Source organism: Balaenoptera borealis (genome assembly GCF_965194805.1).
Source record: "Balaenoptera borealis genome assembly, chromosome: 6".
NCBI lineage: Eukaryota > Metazoa > Chordata > Mammalia > Artiodactyla > Balaenopteridae > Balaenoptera > Balaenoptera borealis.
Window position 1 is genome coordinate 71887249 of NC_138863.1, and position 23727 is coordinate 71910975.

Below are 23727 nucleotides of genomic sequence, written 5' to 3' on the forward strand. Positions count from 1 at the left end.
ACTTATACATTTTTATTCAGGGACCTGGATTTAGCGCTGATGGCTGCTTTGCACCATCTAATTTTGGATTAGCCAATATTTGGTTTCATGCACGACATAGTTTTTCCTTAAAAAAAAAAAACAAAAAACACTCTCTCCTCTTTTAAATTATTCAAATTCTTAGTACTTTATTCATTCATTGCATTTAACTATGCTGGATATTGGCGACTCAATGGTGACAAAAACAAATATAATCCCTTCTCTTTGGGAGCTTACAGACTAGAGGGAGAGAAAACATTAGCAAATCAATCAGGAAAATAACTCTAATTTACAGCTGTGACACAAGCGATGGAGAGTTACACAGTTCCATAAAAGTATATAACAGGAGGACCTGAGTGAGGTGGTCAGAAGGACATGAAGCATTAAAAGTAGGGGAAACTACATGTACTAAGGACCTGTGGTGAGAAGGCATGTGACATACTGAAGAAAGTAAAAGAAGCATAGAGAACTAGAATGTAGAAAGTGAGACAAAAGAAGTAGGCAAGGGTGATTATTGTGTTAGAGTTTCTGGTTTTTATCCTAAGAGCAATAGGAAACCCTGAAGTGTTTTAACTAAAGAGAGACATGATCATTGGGATTGAGTTTTGAAAAGAATCATTCAGGCTGCAGTACCAAAGATAGATTGGAGGAAGGCGAGGTTGAGGAAAGTAAGAGCTGTTAGAAAGATATTGCAATAGTCCAAGCAAGAGATAAGTCCTTTGGGCTAAGATGATGGTGGCAGAGACTGTGGGGTGGTGGGAATAGAGAGAGTGGTGAAGGTCTCAGAAATGGGATGTCCAAATGGTAGGACTGAAGGGGTGATGAAGGTGACTGAAAGGTGAGAAGACGCTCAGGTTTCAGATTTAGGTAAATGCATGCCTGACTATGCCATTCAACGTCAGTAAGAACACTGAAAAAGGACAAATTTGGGAGGAAGATCATGAGTTCCATTTTCAAGTATTGAACTGGAAATGACTTTGAGACAAAAGAGTTTTATATTCAAAACTCGTTTGGAATACAGTAAGGTATCCTTAATTCACAGTAATAATCAGAGATGCATTAAACTTGATCACATTTTGCAAATCAGTAAGTAAATAATTTAAAATTGAGGGTGTTGTACTCCATCTTGCTACTCTGCTTTAATTATTGACACAATTTCAAAGTGTGTTAGTAAACATGTTATATTTTTAGAAACAATGAAGTTGTGGCAATGGGGGTCTACACTCCCATACTCAAGCTGGTAAATCCTGGCTGAGGCAAACAGGGTGGGGGGTGGGGCTGGGTGGGAAGCGGGGGGTATGTGTGTGTGTTTTCTGGAGAGATTTATTGAGCTAAATGAAACAGTGAGGTTCATTGGTATTTATGAACGGTTCATTAGTGCAACTATCTGAACACAAGGTGAATTCGCATTAAATGATAAGACTTCCTAATAATTAGTATGCGCCACTCTTTGGAATTTGTAATTAGAGGAAAGAGGCAGAATGAAAGGACATTGATAAAAGGATAGTTGTTATAAAATTAAAACCCTTTAAAGCCAATTCCATTTCTTTGTGAAGCAAATAAGGTAAAGGGGATCAGAAGAAGAGAAAATGTACTTCCTCTCTTAGTTGGCAACTCAAATTCAGGCTGGATTAGAGTTTCTGGTTTTTATCCTAAGAACAGTGGAAAATCCCTGAAGGGTGACATGCTCCGGATTGGGTTCTGAAAAGAATTACCTGAGCAGTATTGACATTAGGGGCTGGATAATTCCTTGTTGTGAGGGACTGACCGGTGCATTATAGATTGTTTAGCAGCAGCCCTGGTCTCAACTCACTAGCTGCCAATAGCAGTCACTACCCCCTCCCCCCTTGAACTGTGACAACCAAAATGTCTCTAGACATTATGAAGATATCACCTGAGGAGCAAAATGGCCTTGTTTGAGAACCACTGGACTAAATCTAGAATCCTGAGAACATCATTTGACAATCATTTCAGGGTCTATTGGCTTTTACTTTGTTGCATAAATATTTATTGGGGACCTTGTTTGTTTTGCTGTTCAAAGAGGAGCAACACTTAGTCCCTCTGCTTTGTAAGGAGTCTATGACGGTAGGGAAGGGATGGGGGACTGGTAAACTTAGAAATTAAAGAAGGGTACAGAAGGATGCGCTCTCACATGGCATGGAGGTTGTCACATTAGCCTAGAATAATCTAGTAGCTGGGATTTTCTCAGTGGCAGATCTCAAGATCAGACCTATCAATGAGCAGGGTTGGCTATGTTCATTAATGAGAGAATAATCCACATGGAATATTTTTTGCATAAAGTCTCTCCTGACTTCTCTGGAACTTTGCCTGATCTGTTACAGCCTTTCTCTTCTATCTTTCCCTCTCCCCTGACTCCATATAGCCCAACTAACATGGTTAAATTTCACTGAGCTTGGTGAGGGGGTTATTTTCTTCAACTGGCCTGATCTGCCTAGCAGTTACCATTCCATATTTCTCATCCCATAATGAGTAACCCCTGCCATGCCATAGACATGATTCTCTCTTGAGTGAAAATCAACTCTCACTGCCAAACCCCACAGCCTTCTTTTTGAGTTCCTTTTGACATTGTTGGCACCCCTCCCCTTTGTTTCTCCTTCCTAGGTTTCCTTGGTCCTGCCCTTGCTTTTCTTCCCACTGGGCTCATTTTTTTCTTTTCTGCTTCTTCCTCATTGACTTTTGGACCACGTGGCTGACTCCAAGTATTTAGTGAATTTAAATACCTGATGTGGTTTGATTCCCCAGTATTCCTCTCTCACTTAAAGTGAGGAAGTGTATTTGTAAATAAAATTGAACGAATCTATTAACTGCCACTGAAAGAAATTTTTTAAAGATTAAATCCTCCACTGTAAACTTTGCAGTCAGACTGGCTCCTTTTTAGAAGGAATGCTATTTTTCGTTGAGCCGAAGACATCGTTCTGATGTCCTGCATGACAAAACACATCCTTGCCTCTGTTCCCGCCTGATGCAAACGCACAAAAGGCACTGACTCACCCTGAAAGCTGGTCCTCTTTGCTTTTCTTTCACACCTTTGGAGCAGCTGGGGGAAAAAAAAAAAAAAGAGTCATTTCTGTGCAAGAAAATTATAAAAAATTTTCAAAGCTGGTCCTCAGTATCTTTAGGAAAGTTTTAATTCATTTAGAAAAATATGGAAATGAATGCTTTTTTGGACATTTTTATAGTGCCTTTTGATGAAAATCCCCAAAGACCCAAGCGATTGGAAGAACTGGACATCTGCTCAAGATTTTTGCGTTGAAGAAGGGGGGACACTTGTCGCCATTGAAAATGAGGTGGAACAAGGTAGAGTACTCAATGTTCAATCAGGCAAAAATCACCATTTTTATTCAAGCGTCTGTTAAAATATTCCTCCAAAATACTAACATTTCCAAATCAACATTTTAAGTATTATATTGCTGGTGACACATAAGTTTTCAGTGTGACCTATAAGGTTTATATCATGACATCTGTAAAAGTTAGTACACTCCATTGTTTACAAACTGCTGATTTTTTGGAGCCTTTTGTCTCACCAGGCGTAGTGGAAAGAATAAGGATATATTTATGATCGGCATTTCAAAATGGCTAAAATAGTCTGAGGTATAGTCTATTATAATTGCATGGTATAATTTTTTAGATCCCTTTAGAGTTACCTACACACTTTCATTTGCTATTTAGGCAATAATCATATACTTTAGTTAAGTATAATGGATAAACCCTCTTTTGTTTAGAAAGGCATTGAATGAACACTGGAAATTGTTTTGCTAATGATATGATGAAATCCCAGGCTTAGCCAGCTAATTTCTGTCAATTTAAACTGAGCAAAAGTGACAGAGACTGCATCATCTTAATAAGGAGAAAGTAACAAATTCCTACAATTGATTCGTAATTAAGTTTTGCTACCATTTAAATAAAATCATAGCTATAAACAGAATTTGATGATTACCCAAATGGTTTATATGGTATTAAATTTGATAATGTATTCTTATTTTTCAGCTTTCATTACTATGAATCTTTTTGGCCATACCACTAATGTGTGGATAGGGTTACAAAATGATGATTATGAAAAATGGCTAAATGGAAGGCCTGTGTCATATTCTAATTGGTCCCCATTTGATATAGTAAATGTAAGTTTTAAGATTTATTTTTTAGAAATCATTTTAGCAAGAGATCCTATTTGAGACTTGTTTACTGAAGTTTTTCTTTTTTTACTTCCTATATTTTGTAGGCATAAATTTTTATTAGTTGGTTGTTAATATATTAATTTTTAATAATGTAATTTCATATAATATTCATGTGTTCCATGAATATAATCTCTTTACTCATCACAATAATTATTTATTTTGTGGGTTATGAACTGATTTGTGAACAGGTTTATTAAATGCAAATAAAGGAATAATAGTGTTTGAATTTTTTAAATTATGTCCTTAATAAAAATATCAATGTTATGATAACGTTATATGTTACCATTTTTTAAAAACGTGTATTCTTTTGAAGATTCCAAGTCATAACACCACCGAAGTTCAAAAACGCATTCCTCTCTGTGCCTTGCTGTCAAATAATCCTAATTTTCATTTCACTGGAAAATGGTATTTTGAAGACTGTAGAGAAGAAGGTTATGGGTTTGTTTGTGAAAAAATGCAGGGTAAGAAATATTTGTTTTTTTATTCCTTTCATTTCCATGGCCCACTCTTCTCTTCCACATTTGCTTTACACGTTATATAAATGATAGTTTCATAGCTAAGTGCCAGCACTTATTCTTTAAGCTTTACATACATATGGTCACTTAATCTCCACTACTTCAGGGTTGTGCCCCCTAGTGGGGTTCTAAGGACTCCAGAGACCACTTGAGTGATGACCAAGTTTATGCATCCATTTTGGTCATATTAAAAGGCTTTATGCTTGTTCTAGGATTATGTGTCTGTTCAGATATTTTAAAAGACACTGAAAAAATGTTGGAAGAGAGTCAAGGACATAAACCAACTCAATACTTACTCCTTTCTTGGAACCCTAAAATGGTCTTTGTGGCTAAATATGGCAAACAGCACATTTCTAGATCTGATGATCAGAACCCCCAATGACTTCTGGTATGAAATACCAAAGCTATAGTATTACAGGTAGCCAGTGGGGACATGAACATTGTGAATGCACTGTAAGTGACCTTGAGTAACAAAAATAAAAACAACAACAACAATAGCTCACATCTCATGCTTTTACTGAGTCCCAGGCTTCCCTAGAAGGCCATAATTTGTGTCTGGAGCTGTGTGGAATTCTAGGCAGCCTAGGATACATATGCTTACTTGGAATATGAATTATAACTCTCAGTGTTGCATACATGTGAACTCTTTGATGATACTAAGTATCAACCCATCCTCAGAAAAGCAGTTCCAGAGAAATCCTCTTTCCTAGTTCACAGTTATCACTTTAGCATGGTAGTGGTCAGGAACTGAAAGATACCAGATCAGCTATAGCAAGAGTATTATGAGAAGAGCAGAGTCTCATCAGAAAAGAAATAATATCAATACATCATTACTTGTACACTTATGATGCACCTGGCACTGTGCCTTGCTTTTTATAAGTATTGTGCCATAAAATCCTCCCGACACTTCTATGAAGTAGGTAAAAGTCTCCACATTTTACAGATGAGGAACTTGAGGCTTAGGAAAAATAAGTAACATATTCAAGTTCTCTCAAATACAATGATTCTATTCTAGGACCTTGATGTTGATCTCTTCTTGAAATGTACTCTCTGACCACTTTCTCTCTTTGATATTTTTGGGACTAACAGTGTTTATGTTCTTTTGGAGATAGTATAGAGCAGTGGTGGTGGAGTTCAAATCCCACATGGGTTCCTATTCCACCTCTATAAATAAACTGTCAGTCAAGTTTCTTATCTTCTCTGAACCTTGATTTCTGCATCTGTAAAATGGAATAATAACTATCTCACAGACTCTACATATATACAATGCTTAGCAAGTTCCTAGCATGTGTTTAACAAACAATTGTTGCTTTTGTTATTATTATTTCTATTATATTATTATTCAACTACACAAGTTCTTGTAGTTTACAATGAATATCCAAATTCTGACTCCTCTTCTTTGTGTGCCATGTGAGTATGTGTTTACATTGGGTTTCGAACCTAAAGTCTTTGATCTGCCTGAAAGAATAAAGATATCTGAATAAAAAGAGAGACAAGGGCAAAGTCAAGACCCCCAATTTTGAACTTGGTTTCCAATGGATCTTTCTCAGGGCAGCAGATGGCAAAATCATAGTGCTCAAAATCACTTATGTTTTGAAACTGGATGAAATCAATAACATAGGGAGAAATTCATATGTGTGAAAATACAGGTGCACGACTTAGTGGGGACAACCAGTTAAATTGGTATTTGGGTCACACATACAAAGAATTTCAGTTACTTTAATTTTAATAATTGTTATCATTTTTAAATGGCTACTTTGGTATTATGCTGGTTTTGTATAAATAACATTTAGTCTTGGTACATCAGCTGGCAAACAGAGTTCTACAAAGAAAAACAGATGATGAAAGTGTGGTCCATCAGAATTTAATTGGTGAATAGATTAATTTCACTTTGGTTTTACAATATGTACTACTGCTATATTGAGGTAACAGTTTCAGGAAAAGTCAGATCCTCACTCAGCCATTTTTATTTGGGAGAGTGTGACAAGAAGAGGAGAGGAGAGCAAGAAGCAGCATTTACTGAGTGCCTGCTGTGGTCCACATCCTATAGTAAGTGCTCTACGTGAATATCTCCTTGAATTTTACCCACACGCCTCTAACGAAGGCCTTAGTAATCTCTTACAGACCAGAAATTTAAAGTTTAGAGAGATTAGCTGATTTGGCCATTTAGGGTCAGGACTGGGACTGAGTCCCAGGTCTTCAGACCTATCCACCATGCTCCTTTTCAACCCCAAACGTGATAAAAACCAGTATACAGAGAGAAATCCCAGCCACTTTGGATCAGACAGTTGAGAAATTCTTACCTTTTTTGTGTGTTTTAGGATGCCTAAACTCAGCCTAAAGATAGTACAGAACAAAAAGGCAAATGCACATAGTAAAGAAGAAACATCTGTATGTAACACATGAGCTTGGTTCTCACTTGATCACAGCCACTCATTTATACAAAGCACCAATGATCACGTGTGGGAAAACCTTGTCTTTTAATTTATAAATCTTGACTCTGCTAGGTGGCATATTAATAGTAATGGTTTATAAGAACTGTATGTATTTCTAAGCATTAACTTATTTCTTAACTTCTCTTTAGAAATTATACATGTTAGCATTAAACATGATAGCAACTATCATACAGTCTCAAAAGTTTAATAAAGTGTTATATTTGAGAATATGCACTTGTAAATTGTGTTTGCAAAGCAGTGTTTGACTACATTATATATGTTAATATTCTCTTAGTAAGTATTAAGTTCTGCCAGAGGCATGTGTTAGGCTGAGTATACCTAGTAGAAGTAAACTTGCCTAAGGAGATCCTATCAGTTCCACCAAAAAGTGGTCAGTTTGACAAGGGATTGTCAAAAATGGGAAATCTAGAAATGATTCAATATATGTTTATATATATATTTAAAACTCATTCATTAAATTTCCTAAGTGTTTTCATTCTTTAGTATCACCTATGCTTACAGGTACTGTCTTCATTTTGAAATAGTCAATTCTGGGAAGAAAAACTCTGATGTTAACAAGAGCATGGTTCATTGTACAGGGATCCATGCTAAGCTTTGCCTCCCCCTTTCTCATCCAGGTTCTACAAATAATTTTTGTTGTTCTTTTTCTAGATACTCCTGGACACAGTATAAATACATCTGATATGTATCCAATCCCCAATACCTTAGAATATGGAAACAGAACTTACAAAATAATTAATGCAAATATGACTTGGTATACAGCACTAAAAACCTGCCTGATGCACGGAGCAGAACTGGTCAGCATTACAGACCAGTACCACCAGTCTTTCCTCACTGTTATCCTCAACCGGCTAGGACATGCCCACTGGATTGGACTGTTCACTGAAGATGTAGGTGTCCTAAAATCCTTGGACAATCCTTGCATAATTAAGTTCCATATCTACCTCCTTAGTGATATAGCCACTGAAATTAGCACAGGGAAAAAAAAGCCATGAAATAAGAGTAAATGTAACATTTAGGTAATTGGATTATACAATAACTACTGACCAACCTCATGAGCAGCATATAACTACAAAAGGTGTCCCTTTTTAGAGTAAACATCTACTTGCCTAATTTCTGGAAATTCATGCCCTTCAAAGTTTCTCTGAAGATGTCTGAAAAATTTCAGGATACTGACTTATAGGTGCACTGGAATACATACTGAACTCAAGCACCTGCATTTGGGTAATTTGTTGCATTTAAAGAATCCCCAAGAAAAATGAATCATGCTTCCTGCATAGAAATTTGGTTATTAATTAATTCAGTACCCCTTGGAATTTAACATGTGCGTTATTTTCCCCCTCTAGGGAAATGGTTTGGAAAGTAGTATTTTTAAATTTTTTAAAATAAAAGTATTACACACTCAAATAGTGAAAAGTAAATCTATTCTATCCTGACCTCTAGTTCTACTCCTCAAAGTTAATCACTGTAAACAGTTTCTTGTGTGTCATTTAGAAATTTTCTGTGTATGCATATATATACACATGTAATGGATTAGTATGTATATTTTTTAAAAATATAAATGAGCTCATACTATATATACTGTCCTTAAGCTTGCTTTTAATTTAATATACGTTGTTCAGCTTTCTATGTCAGCTCATAAAATCTAATACATTCTTTGAGACAGCAGCATATATGGATATACCACAATTTATTAAACCATTCTCATGTGAATGGACATTTGGGTTCTTCCCAGTTCTCACAATTCCAAACAATGCACAACAAATATCCTTGTACAAGTAGGATAAATCCCCAGGAATGAAGTTGCTAAGTACCCTTTATAAATTTTAACAAGTGATGGTGCCATATTGCCCTCTAAAATTTTGTGCCAATTTACATGCTAACAACAGTGTATGATAACATCTAGTTTTTTCACATCCTTGCCAACACTGGGTATGTCAAAATTTTAATCCTTGCCAGTAGAATAGGTGAAAGGATGGTATTTCATGGTTGTTTATTGTATTTTTATATTACAGAATTTTTAACTTTATGTAGTCAATTTTGCTTTATGGCCTCTGGATTTTTTTTATCAGACTCGGAAAGATTTTTCCCATATCAAGAGTATAAAATATTTAGCCAAGTTTTCTTTAGCACTTTTATGTTTTCAATTATATGTATGAATCTTTGATCAATCTTAAATTTATTTTGGTGTAAAGAACAAGATATTGATTCAACTTCACTCTGATTGCTTACCAGGAAATTATGGTGAGAGGGAACCAAGGATTCCCAAAAACTAAAAAAGATATTGTTTATGGCAGATAGTTCTTTTTGTCAGGCCATATCCACAAGCTGTCCTAGACTTCCTGAAATATAAGTCCAGATGTAGAAATATAAATCCATGCATGAAGTGAGAGCTGCTCAGACAGCATTGGGTGGTGTTGCCAGCATTCATGGCAAGGAAATGATGGCTCAATTTCCCTCCACAGAATGGTCTTAATTTTGACTGGTCAGATGGCACCAAATCCTCCTTCACTTTTTGGAAAGACGATGAGTCATCCTTCCTGGGTGACTGTGTTTTTGCCGACACCAGTGGACACTGGAGTAGCACAGCCTGTGAGTCATATCTGCAAGGAGCCATTTGTCATGTGCCCACAGGTAGGTTCAATTCTATTCAACTCAAGAAATACATACTGTGAACCTACTGTATGCAAGGCACTGTGCTAAGCAAGAGCTATGAGGGAAAGTAGTAAGAATTATCTGCCCTCATGAAGCATTTGGTCTGGTAGGTGATGTACAAGTAAGTGTTACATGAGGCAGGGCTACCAAATGATATAAGAGCCATAGCAAGTGCTGTGGGGGGATAGCAGCAAGAAAATAGACACATCAGATCCAGTTGGGGAAAAGCAAAAAGCCTTCTTGAAGGACATGACTGTGAAGATTGGTCTTGAAGAATGGGTGTGATCAGGAAATGATGGGACATGGAGAAGCATTCTGAGCAGAAAAGCTTGGGCAGACATGGGAGAAGAAAAGGACTGGGCATGTAGCTGAGCAAAGCTGGTGTTGAGATTTTCCTGCATGGCAGGTTTTTGGTAAGAGAGAGGTAGGAAATCAGGCTAGAAACATAGGTTAGGAGCATGTGTGGCAGACCTTGAATACCACTGAAGATTTATGTTTAAGTCAAAGACTAATAGGATTCTAGAGCCATCATCATCCTCATCATCATCATCATCATCATGGTAATAATATTTATATTTATATTATATATGTATATATAAAACATGACAGTAATGATAATAATATCTCATTACACTGAATGTTCACCTCGCCCAACCAGATGAACATTATTTTAAAGATGAAACTTAAACTCAGAACATTAAATAGCTTCCTGAAGATCTCACAGATGTCTGTCAACAGCACCAGGAGCAGAAGCCAAGTTTCCTTGATCTCTGATGTCGTGTTTATACCATTAAATCAGGTCCCCTTTCCTTTGATTGCTATGGTGTACAAAAAGAAATTTCCTTAACACTAACTGGTTTCTTTTTAAATCTCTCATTTAGCAAGTGTGCATGTATTTACTTACTCTCTGGATACTATAAGTCAAATAGCACACATATTACATAACTTCAGCTCAAAACAATTCAGGACAAAAATGTAAATGATAGCCATATGTATTGGGAAAGCTAATTCTCCTTCTAAAACACCATGAAGTTATCCTTCTTTTTTCAATAACACTACATTTATTGGGTGCTTAAGTGACAGGCACTAGCTCACCTAAACTTCTTAAGTTGTAAGAAAGATGTTATTGTTAGCTCTCTTTTACGTGTGTGGGAGTGTGGGGAAGATAGGTAACATACCCACAGCCATGCACCTAGGATCTCAGTGTGGGTGCGTCTGACTCTCATGCTTGCCCTCTGAAACAAAGACTTCCCTAAATTCCCCTTAGTTATGTGTTGTGTTATGTCATGTCATGATATATGTTATGTTATGATATGTTACATTATGTTATGTTATACTATGTTATGTTATGCTATGATATATTATGTTATACTAATGTTATGTTATGATATGTTGTGTTATGTCATGATATATGTTATGTTACATTATGTTATGATATGTTATGATATATTATGTTATACTATGTTATGTTATGTTATGATATGTTACTTTATTGAATGCTTTATTTTCTCTAAGTTGACTAGCAGGTAAGGATTTACTAAATCTTCAGCACTGAATGGAACACATTCTGTACATTTGGAAGTGTCTTTTACCAACTTCATTCAGCTGCCAGTATTTCTCTGAATCACATCCCCCAGTTTTTCCAACCTTTAGGACACTAATTGTAAATATTAAAGATAACACCCAAACTAAGCCTATGAAGCTATGCATTAATATACCCTGTTATGTGTAGGTAAAGATTATTTCTGCCAGACATGCTATAAGCCATTCCAGTTTTGTAATCATTTACATTAAACCCACTCTTTCAGAGTATTATCATGAAAATCTCATTACATATATTTATCGTGGTCTTTCATATAATGTAATGCAATGTTTATCTCAATAAGTGAACCCAGTCACCACCCTGAAATTATAACTGATTTTGTTCATAGAAACAAGACCATTTGGATACCCAGAGTTGTGCTCAGAAACATCTATTCCCTGGATAAAATTCAAAAGTAACTGCTACAGTTTTTCTACAGTCTTAGACAGTACGAATTTTGAGGCTGCTCATGAATTTTGCAAAAAGGAAGGTAATTCTTTTGTTGTGGTAAAATGCTTTCAATGTGTTCCTTCTTGACATTTCAGTAAACAATGTAGTTTTCTTCATTTGTCTGATTATTTAGTGATTTCAGAAGCAACAAAAACAATTGCAAAAGTAAATATTATTGAATTTGCTTGTTTGGGGGATGGCTAATATGTTCAATGTTCAGTATACAATTAAAAACCCAAGACGATGTCTCAGGATACTGCACTTTCCCAAAAAAGTGTTCCCTTTGAATGAATTTGAATTATGAATCTTTAATGTTCCTGAAAATTAATATTCTATTCTTTCAGTACAAGCTTGTATCTTTTAATAAATGTCATACTACTTTTAAAATTCTAATCAAAAATTACTTACTAACAATAGAAACTTTCACTTTTCAAAGCCTGAGCTTTTAAATTTTTTATTGAAGTATAGTTGATTTACAATGTGTTAGTTTCTGGTGTACAGCAAATTGATTCAGATATGGATAGATAGATAGTTAGAAATATAGATATATATTCTTTTTCAGATTCTTTTCCATTATAGGTTATTATAAGATATTGAATATAGTTCCCTGCGCAACACAGAAGGACCTTGTTGTTTATCTATTTTATACATAGTATAATCCCAAGCTCCTATCTTATACCTCCCCCAACTTTCCCCTTGGTAACCATAAGTATGTTTTCTATGTCTGTGAATCTGTTTCTGTTTTGTAAATAAGTTCATTTATTTCATTTTTTTAGATTCCACATATAAGTGATATCATACGATATTTGTCTTTCTCTGTCTGCCTTACTTCATTTAGTATGATAATCTCTAGGTCCATCCATGTTGCTGAAAATGGCATTATTTCATTCTTCTTTATGGCCAATATTCTATTGTGTATATATACCATATCTTCTTTATCCATTCATCTGTCGATGGACATTTTAGGTTGCTTCCATGTCTTGGCTATTGTAAATAGTGCTGCTATGAACGTTGGGGTGCCTGTATCTTTTCAAATTAAGAGTTTTCATCTTTTCTGGATATATGTCCAGGAATGGAATTGCAAGATCATATGGTAACTCTATTTTTCATTTTTTAAGGAACCTCCATACTGTTCTCCATAGTGGCTGCACCAACTCACATTCCCACCAACAGTGTAGGAGGGTTCCCTTTTCTCCACACCCTCTCCAGCATTTACTATTTGTAGACTTTTTGATGATGGCAATTCTGACTGGATAGCATCTCAATATTATTGAGATGATATCTCAGTATAGTTTTGATTTGCATTTCTCTAATAATTAGCAATGTTGAGCATCTTTTCATGTGCCTGTTGGTCATCTGTATGTCTTCTTTGGAGAAATGTCTAATTAGGTCTTCCATCTATTTTTTTATTGGGTTGTGTTTTTTTGGATATTGAGCTATATGAGCTGTTTGTATATTTTGAAAACCAAGCCCTTGCTGGTCGCGCTGTTTCCAAATATTTTCTCCCATTCCATAGGTTGTCTTTTCGTTTTGTTTATGCAAAATTTATAAGTTTAAATAGGTCTCATTTGTTTATTTTTGCTTTTATCTCTTTTGCTTTGGGAGACTGACCTAAGAAGACATTGCTATGATTTATGTCAGAGAATATTTTGCCTACATTCTCTTCTAGGAGTTTTATGGTGTCATGTCTTATATTAAATCTTTAAACCATTTTGAGCTTATTTTTGTGTATGGTGTGTGAAGGAGTGTTCTAACTTCATTGATTTACATGCATCAAAGCCTGAGCTTTATGAATTATGGTACAGAAGAAATTATTTTAATTGTATTTACATGTAAACACAAATAGGTATTCATTTGCTGTTTGTCTTTTTTATAGGATCTAATCTTTTAACAATCAAAGATGAAGCTGAAAATTCATTTCTCCTAGACCAGCTTTTAGCTTTCAGTTCTTCTGTCCAGATGGTTTGGCTGAATGCTCAGTTTGATGGTGACAGTAAGTGACTGGGTAGAGAGAGGGCATAAATAAATACACAGTGGTCAAGGTTGATGGAAATGGCATCTGCAAACCAGAAAACTTCCCTTGGATACCTTCCTGTTTAAAAAAATATCATAAACCCTAAAGCCATTTCTTCCAAAGACATCATTGCTAACCCCTTTTTATACCCTCTTGCCCTTTGAAATAATCCCAGAAAACCAAAAATGAAAACAAACAAGTTTATCTTATACTTAATCTTGCATTATGAAGATGCTTGGCTGGAACTTTGTGTTCACAGACTTAGTCATAGACACCAAACCATATTTACTTGAAAATACCCCAGGTTTCTAAATGTTATGAGAGCACAGTAGAGTTATGGAAATGTTTCAGTGTTAAATAGTGCTAGTAGAATTGTTATTTGCTACTCATAAAAACCAGAGTTTGTAATCAGATGAGAGCATGCTATTCTTTTCTTTATGTAACTGATGGTTGTTCAAAGTACTTGTAAAGAAAATTACTTTAACTGGTATAGAGAACTTGTTACAGTGGTGTACCAAGGTGGAGGATGGGTCCATGCTGGCAAGGAAGAGTATTTCAATCACCGACATTGCTTAAAATTTCTAGCACAGGGTGATAATAAAAAGCTGACTGACTTATGCTTAGTTTTATTGTTTGTTTTAAATCCTTTTCAGACAAGGCACTCCCTTATCACCTACACATGGATGGATTCTACCACTGCCCCCACCCCTTGGTATACCACTGGCTTGCTTTTTAAAGAAGCTCACTGTACTCTGTGCTCATAAAGGACTGTTTGCAACTACTTGATTTCTAAGATATTCAATATACTGAAGTAATGAAGTTTTTTTTTTCTTTAAGCTTTTAAGTTCAACCTACGATTTTATTATTCTATCTATAAATCTAATAAATTTTAAGGGGTACTTTACAAAAAAAAGAAGCTGACTGTAAAATTCTTTTAGAAAGTGATCTACTTTGTAATGATATAGCTGTTAAGACTTTAAATGATTTCTTTAAATTGTTTGTAATGATAGGGACTATTTCAAATTCAAACTGTATATTAAGAAACATGATATCTTGAATGAACTAAATTAGAACAATATACCTAAAATAAAGAGAGTTGTTCACCAGGCAATTTTACTTATACCTACATTTTGATGTTGAGTTCATGATTTTACCTACTGAGTTGAATGCATCAGATAAGGAGAGAGTCTCATTAAATTTAGGGGCTGCTTTTTAAGGTTCATTCCAGACTTAGTATGTTTGATAACCATGCACATAATTCATGTTAGCATTTTTTCCACAGATGAAACCATAAAGTGGTTTGATGGAACTCCCGCAGACCAGTCAAACTGGGGTATTAGGAAGCCAGAGATGGACCACGTCAAACCCCATCTGTGTGTTGCCCTGAGGATTCCTGAAGGAGTGTGGCAGTTATCCTCATGTCAAGACAAAAAAGGATTTATATGTAAAATGGAAGCAGGTGGGTAAAGTTAGAAGGTAAATCTTCATTTTGCTTCTACCTTGACTAAAGTTGACCCACCTCTTTAGCACTTAAAGCTTTTAAAATCTAAGTATTCAGAGAGTATTCAGGTAGATTCTAACATTATCGTCTTGTTTTACATCAAACAAGTCGGAGAACATTTCAGCTCCTTCCTCTGATATGAAGAAAACAAATAATTATAAATCAAATCAAAGACTATGACTTTCTTGTGTCACCCTAGCTGTTAACTTAATGGGCAAAAAAAGAAGTTTACCTCAAGCAAATAGAGCTGGGAATGTAAACCAGCAGCCCTCATTCTGGCAGCTGCTACTCAGAATTTTAAGCTCCATCTTTGGTCCCAGGAAATATAATTCAGGTCTAGGTATCCTTGTTGTGGATAAGTAGATGTGATTCTCTATTGCAAGCCATAATATATTATAAAAATCATATAACTTCATCTTGAGCTATATACTTAGTTTGTGGTGATTATAAATAATTTTAGAAATATAAGCCAGAAAATTCTAGTCAGTTGCAAATAATAGAGCTTTCTAAGAGAAGACGTTAACAAGGATCATTAACAGTGGGAAGGTGTTTATAGTAATCACAACAGTTTCTAGATGCAGGTATTAATAAAGAAGGAGGGATTGATATGGCCTGGGCTCCTGAAGAAAACTTCATAGAGGGGATGAGTCTTTGGAATCGCAAAAGATAATGAGAATAGAGGAGGGAAGGAATATTGGATAAAAGGTCCAGAATGACTAAAGGCAGAAACTGAGAATGAGCTTAGACTGGACCACGTTAGGTGGTGTTGGGAATAAAACCGTATTACTGTAGGATCCATCCACAGAAAGTGCTGGGCTAAAGAGCTGAACTCCATGGTGAAGGACACAGGGAACCCCTACATGCTCTAGAGACACCAACAGTGGAGTCACACCCATCTGATGTAAAGGGAGACGGTCGTAATTTGAGTGATAGAACTGGGAACAAAAAAGGGAAGGCGGACATGGGAAAAGAGAATCATCAGGCTTTGGTGACTGATTAGATATTGGGAATTAAAGAGCAAAAACTGGTAGGTGTGGGAACCAAACTTTGAAGCTCCGAAAGTATGGATATCAACTCTGTTTGGAAACCATGACTAACCTATTAGTGTGCCCAAGCAACCACTAGCATTCAACTATCAAGAACAAATCAGAAACACCTCATGTCTGTTCAGGACTTTAAAGCTTCCTGTACTACATAGGACACCTCTTTTATCCTACACAGCAACTTTCCAAGGCAGTGAAGCAGATACAGTATTCCCATGTTACAATGAGAAAAGTCCTTGTCCAAACTGAGGCTACATGGAGAACTACACGCCACATTTTCTGATTCCATATGCCCCTTCTATACCTGCCCGCTGCCTCCATCCTGAGAATGAATACTCGTTCAACAGTCTTTCTTTAAAATGTATCTTTACACATACACAATACTACATGTTTTCAATAATATTATGCAAAATTATACGATATTATTTTAAAATTGCAAAATCGAGGTGTTTTTTTTTTTAAAGTGTATTTTTGCCATTGGTAATGTTGACATTTCTTTTAAGAGTGAATGGGCATAAGTAGTGCACTAAGGCACTTCCTCCACTCACAAATCCTTTACTGCTCTGCCTCTGGGTCATTCCCTACATATTTCTCTGGATCTTTGCTTAAATCAAAAATAGCAGAGTTCAAACTTTGATATAGAGTCTACTTGGAAAAGATACATTCTTACAGTAGAAAATCCTCAAACAGGAACCCTCTAACTTTTTGAATGGGGGAGCTATTATTCATTTCCCAAGATTCTTGAGATTTAAAAGGTGAGAAGGTGCTGATTTTTTTAATCTTTGCAAAAAGCCAGGGAGGTTACCGTTGCTGGACCAACTCCACATCAGATCCCAACAAAACTGAGTTCCTTGCAGGCAGGGACTATATTTTACTCATATTTTTAATGCAGCACAGTGTTGAAACTGGATGGGGATTCTTCAGCTTAAAAAAAAAGCAGTGTATGTGTTTGTGAGCACTAATAATGATTATTATAAATCAGGGGTCAGCAAACTTTTCTTTAAAGGACCAAATAGTAAATATTTCAGGCTGTAGGAGCCATATGGTTTCTGTCACACTGCCTTTGTAGCACAAAAGCAGCCATAGACAATAGAAACATTATTAGTGTGGCTGAGTTCTAATAAAACATCATTTGTAGAAACAGGTGCCCAGATTTGATCCATGGACCATTATTTGCTGAGCCCTGCTATAAGCAATGACATGACTTTGCTGATCAAAAGGAAATTTTCATCTCAGTATTTTTTGTATTTGATTTTAGATATTCACACAGTAAAGGAGGATCCAGGAAAATGTAGGTTTCAACAGTAGAGAAAGTTTTGATTTTTCATAGAAATAATAAAATAGAAAGTAACTATGTGACAGTATCTATCTTACTACTTGTCATTGAAGTTTTCTTTTTTTCATCTTCTTTCAGGACCAAGTCACAGCATTATACCCCTTGCAGTAGCAGTGACACTGATAGTAATTCTGGCAATTTCCACACTTTCCTTCTGCATATACAAGCACAATAGTGGTATCTTCAGAAGACTTGCACAGTTTGGAAATCCTTACTATCCTGCAACCAACTTTAGTACAGTACATTTAGAAGAAGATATTCTCATTTCTGATCTTGAGAAGAATGACCAATAATAATGAAGTGAAAGGATGCCACGGCCATGAGAATGAGTAAAGAAGAGTACTTTCCTTTACAGACCAGAGGCCGCTCTAATGTGAATCGTGTCACCATTTTAATTATTCTTAAAATGATTACTGGTTTTGAATTGTAACCAAATCAGATAGGTGTTCATTTATTCATTTCCTCGAACTGTGATCTATTCTTTAAAAGGGGAGATTTTACAATGGCTATTCTTCAGAAAACAAAAACTATTAAAAGAAACTCCCAAATGAAAACTCTCAAACCAATGTGAGTAATAGTTTTTGCATTAATATGCTTCTACTAAAAATTTTTGGGAATTTTAAAACTAATCTGATATCTATTCAGACGTTTACCAATACTCATTCCATTAAAAGAGAGAGACAGAGAAAAGCAAAACAAATTTTAAACTCCTACACTTGTATAAGAGAGGAAAAAAGAAAAGGCTTTTGAGAGGTTTCTTGTTTGTTTTTTAGTTTGATCAGATTAACAACAGGGTTTGGAAAACACTAATTTCTAAGCTTAAAACTCACAGGTTCTGGGCTCTATACTAGTATTTAGGGTGACATTCATTTCATTAGTTCTGACTTCTCAAACTAAAGGAGAAGAAAAATAACCTTTCTTTAAATAGTAAAAATCTTGGTTAGCAGCACAATTTCATAAGCAACCATGCAATGTGGCCTAAAATCATCAATTACTAAATGATGATAAAGTTGGATAGTTAAAAAGATCTTACAGATAAGCTCAGAGGAACTTATTGTCATCCTAATACTGTTAAAATTCACGAGCTTTATCAAAGACTAAAGGTATAAAATGTATACCACTCCTAACAACCAAAAGATATAAAATGTAACTTGAATTTAAAGGGGAAAAATGAAAGATGTGAATTACAGTTTCAGTAGAACAAGACAAGTACTAAATAAATTACTCTCCAGTAGTAATCTAGATACATTTGCTCTATAAAGGAGTTTATTTGGGGAGTTCTATTGAGTAAACTAGGGTTTGGGGGAACCAACTCCATTTGCATTGGGCTAGTTCATGCAGTCAGTAAAAAATGATTAAAAGTATGGTACTATCCATAAATTAAAACTCACAGATTTGATCTTCCTTCATTAATTTCTTATAAAGAAAAAAGACTTCATAATCAATGTTCAAAAGTTTACTCATTGTGTAAATGTTTATTGAGTTCCTGTTAAGAACCAAGAGCCATTCTAGAAATTGGAGGTATTGTGGCGAGCACTTATTTTCGAATGAAGGAAAACCAACAGTAAACCAGTGAAGAAATACATAAGAAGAAAATATCAGGTGGTCATGAAAATTAAGTAAGGTCCTGTGATAGAGAGAAACTGGGGGAGTCTCCGTAGAGTGTGAATTTTAGTTATTACAACCAGCTGCCTCAAAACTGGTGGCAAGTAGTCACAAGATGGAGCTTGGGAGAAAGTATGAATAAGTTTCTAAGTGGAAAACTATCATCATTAGAAACACAATTTGAAGAACGTGTCCTAAGAATGAAGTCCTTGCGGCCTGAAACAGTTAATACAGCTTCCAAAAGCAGCTCTTTGCTACTGCTGTGCAGTTTACACACTGAGACAATCTACTTCCACAATTTTGTTTGTTTGGGGACTTTATTTTTTTTTAAGATATTACATTATGTGACAGTTGTATATTTATGACTCAAAAGAAAAATTGGCTTGGACTAACCAGATGTTATAAAAGCTCAATTTAATCATCTGTCAAGTGAAATTAAAGTTCTGTTCTTTTTAGTGGACTTGGTAAAAACTGCTAATCAATTATCCTTCCAGTCAAGGTATATTGAAGTTGAATAGTCAGTCGCACATAAAAATTTGACAAAGTATGTCATTAGTAAAGTGGTTTTGCAGGAAAAAAAACTGTACTGCTTGTCAGTGCTCTGTACTTTGACATTTAGTATTGAACCACATCCTAATGCACAGATCATGCGCTGCTTCCCATTACTGAAATTTCAGAAATAGGAATTACTGAAATACTCTGTTTTATTCATATACGTGCACTTTTAAAAACTTTCTTCCACAACAGTTTTTAATCTGAGCTAGATTTCATGCTATACATGAAAAGAAAAAAGTAGCAGGGTCACAAACTCATTCACACATAATTAATGTGCCCCCTCCAAAAAACAGTCAATTATTTTCTATAACTCTGAGTAATAGAAACTCTTGGATTTTTCCAATTGAAGGTATATTGGGCTCTTCCAATTCCAACAGTCTTCTTTCAGATTAAATGTTTCTTCTATTGAAAGTTCCACTCCCCATCAAGGGTGCATTACATGGTCTCATTAGATAAACATTCAGTCTTCCGGAGTTTCCATTCCCTCCTCAAAATGGTGGTTGGATGTATGAGAACTTGTTGTGTCCTTGTGGTACGGGGGGGAGTAGGTGATAACTGACTGTGGCTGTGTTATCTGGTGTCCACTGATGGTAGTTGTCTGGCCCACACCTGGGAATTCTACTGGCGTCTCTATGAAGTCTGTATCTGGTGTAACCTGTAGTCTAGTCTCTTTGGACTGGCCCCATCCTGGCTTTCCCTGGCATTGCCTTATCCCTGGCTGTGACTCCCATTCAATTCCCTACCTGGACATTACAGTTCTTGGCAATAAGGCCATGTCACCTCTGCAGCACTATCAGTTACTCCCTTGATCAGGGGAGGCTTAATATGGGACCAAACAATCCCAAAATCTCATTGGCTTAACACAGCAAAGGTTTATTTTTCATCCACACCAACATGGGCTTGCAGGAAGACTTTGCTCTATTCAGTTATTCATGGGTCCAGGCTCCTCCTAAATAGTAGGTCCTCCATCTCCTAAGGCCTTGGTTTCCTCAGTGGGTCCCCTACCTCTGCCTGACAGAAGAAGTTAGAGATCTATCTTCGATTAATTATGTAGCTTCCATGGGCTATTGAAATACATTCTCTAAGTTAGCAGTCTTTAAATTGAGAATATGCACCCTGTGGATACATAAAGACTTCCAAGGGATACAGGGGCATGGATATTTTTAAGGAGCTCAGTTTCCAGACTCATTAACCTTTATATATATTCTTTCTTAGAATTGACTTGCCTGAGATCAAGGTGTCATGCTGGTTCTTCTTTCCCACCTCTTTTGGTAGAAATGTCCTTTTCTACCTCAAAAAAAAAAAAAGACATGTCTTTTACTCCAAATATTATGATGATGCCTTCTCTTGGTAAAATCCTCCATGGCACCAGACAAAGACAAAATTTCAAAATAATAATGTCAGTGAAACTTCTTTTAACAAAGGAATTTATAAACGCATGTAAATTCTCATGTCTTCCTCTGTTTTCATACATTTTTCTGTTAAGGATGAAGTGGTGAATTAGAAAAAGGTTATTTTGCCCCATGTTAGGATAGTCTAAATTAATATGCATTGTGTGTGTATATATATATATAAACAGCAGGAAAGATAACTGCCTTCCTTTGAAACTTTATCTCATCCAGCCCCTGTCTATTATGAAAGACTATTTCTGGAGAGAAAATCTAGGGAAAGCAAAGTAAAGACAGTGCAACTATTGATAAGACCCTGATGTGTTACTTTATGTGGGCTAAGAGCTCATGGCAAGACTTCGTGCTTTATTTATCTTAGATTTTTAACTGAGCTTTGGGGATGAGTATTATCATGCTTATTTGAATTGAAAAATGAAATCAGACTTTTTTGAACATTGTCTTATTTGGATCATTTCTTTGACAATGAAGATTGGCTTTACCAATTAAGTTTTATGATGAACATTTTCATTAAACTGGATGAACTATATGTGCAACTCCAGTGTTCTGATTAAAACATGTATTAATATAAAGACATTTTAATAGAAAAGTAGTATCAACAAAAGTATGATAAAATTAACAATGTTTTATTTTTCCAAACCTTACTTTGTATGCCAGGTAAAGCAAGGTGCCCGTAAGTGAAAGAGTAACAGGCAAAATTGATAGTCATTTTAAAAAGGAGTAGAGAACTCAAGTTTCTGGGTCTAGAAACAAAACATGGCACTTCCACTCACATGTCATTGGCCAGAGTTAGTCACAGGGTCCATCCTAACTGCAAGGAAGTCTGGGAGGTCTCCCGGTGTGCTCAGGAAGGAGAGGATAATGGACTACAGTGAGCCCCAGCAATCTCTGCCACATTTTCTCAGCACATATAGCTACAAAAGAAAGGGAGTGGGGGAATGGAATTCATGCTGAATCCTGGCTCATTCTAGCAATTTTTAATTAATATTAATTAATTTCTGCTATGATACATCCATTTCATTAAGAGATGCATTACCTATAACATTTTAGTTTTATATATACTGATTATTTATTAACCATTGTAATATATTCATGTTGGTCTGATCAACTGTGTGCTGATAGTAATTGAAATGGCAACTCAATACAGAAGAAAATGTATAACACTGCCTATGTTCATAGGGAAATTTTTAAAAATAATTTTAACTTATATACATATTTTACTACAGGCAAATATGGCAAGGAAATGAAAAAAATAGTTTCAAGAATAAAAATATTAGGATAAAATCCCGTGTGGAGATTAGAATGGAAAAACAAGACTAAACAGAAAAAGAAACAAGAATCTCTGACTGCTAAGAGCTTGTTTCTGTGTGTTTCTATCTTTAAATAGACTGTGATAGAATTCAAATTATCATGGTATCACCAATCAAAAGAAATAGGTCTCCTTGGTGAAGTGGTTGATTCCAGGTCTGGGGCAGGAAAAATACAAGATGAAACTGAAATATCTTGTGATGCTAGAAAGTAAGGAAATGCTTACAAAAAGATGGGGTCATGTCCAAAGGACATAGGACTAACCTGAAGGAGTTCCCAATGGCCAAATTTGGAACACTTTGAGAAACAAAATAAAAATAGTATTGGATTTTAAGCATAGAATAAATATCTATGAATCCATATTAATGTAAATAAATAAATGAATGAATGAATAAGTAAATCGGGGAGGAGCAACAGTTCTTTTCTACAGAAGAATCCCAATTAAAAATGTAGAAGGAGGGGCTTCCCTGGTGGCGCAGTGGTTAAGAATCTGCCTGCCAATGCAGAGGACACGGGTTCGAGCCCTGGTCTGGGAAGATCCCACATGCCGTGGAGCAACTAAGCCTGTGAGCCACAACTACTGAGCCTGAGCGTCTGGAGCCTGTTCTCCACAACGGGAGAGGCTGCGACAGTGAGAGGCCCGCGCACCGCGATGAAGAGTGGCCCCCGCTCGCCACAGCTGGAGAAAGCCCTCGCACAGAACCGAAGAGCCAACACAGCCAAAAATTAATTAATTAATTAATTAATTTTTTAAAAATGTAGAAGGAATGACAGAAAAATCACCATTAGGAAAACACAACAGTAATAATTGTTACAGGCAAGATCCACCAGTGGGTGCTAAAATTCGTGGATGAACATTTAAGGAGAAATGGGAAATTTTCATAGCTTTAAAATAGTGCCTCCAAAATAGTCATTAATTACAACTGGAAAGTAGTAACTTTACAATGGAGAAAACTCTTTAATCATGTAATCAAGGTTAACTTAAGCAGTAATAAGCCACATCAGCATCATGTATCCTCTAGTATGATGCCCTGAGAAGGGCACATGACTTTTTTGGTATCCACCCCAAAATAATGTATAATCCCAA

At 35.8% G+C, this 23727-nt stretch overlaps 1 protein-coding gene across 1 annotated transcript in view; it reads left to right on the forward strand.

Annotated features, from left to right (window-relative positions):
* Positions 1-23384, forward strand: part of PLA2R1 (phospholipase A2 receptor 1) — a 130677-nt gene extending 107293 nt beyond the window's left edge. The window contains 10 exon segments of the mRNA XM_082395228.1: positions 3219-3336; positions 4027-4157; positions 4528-4675; positions 7837-8075; positions 9651-9819; positions 11772-11912; positions 13749-13865; positions 15169-15345; positions 17845-18053; positions 18055-23384. Of these exon segments, the coding sequence (XP_082251354.1) occupies positions 3219-3336; positions 4027-4157; positions 4528-4675; positions 7837-8075; positions 9651-9819; positions 11772-11912; positions 13749-13865; positions 15169-15345; positions 17845-18053; positions 18055-18099 (1494 nt within the window). The 3' untranslated portion in view covers positions 18100-23384.
* The last annotated feature ends 343 nt before the right edge of the window (positions 23385-23727 follow it).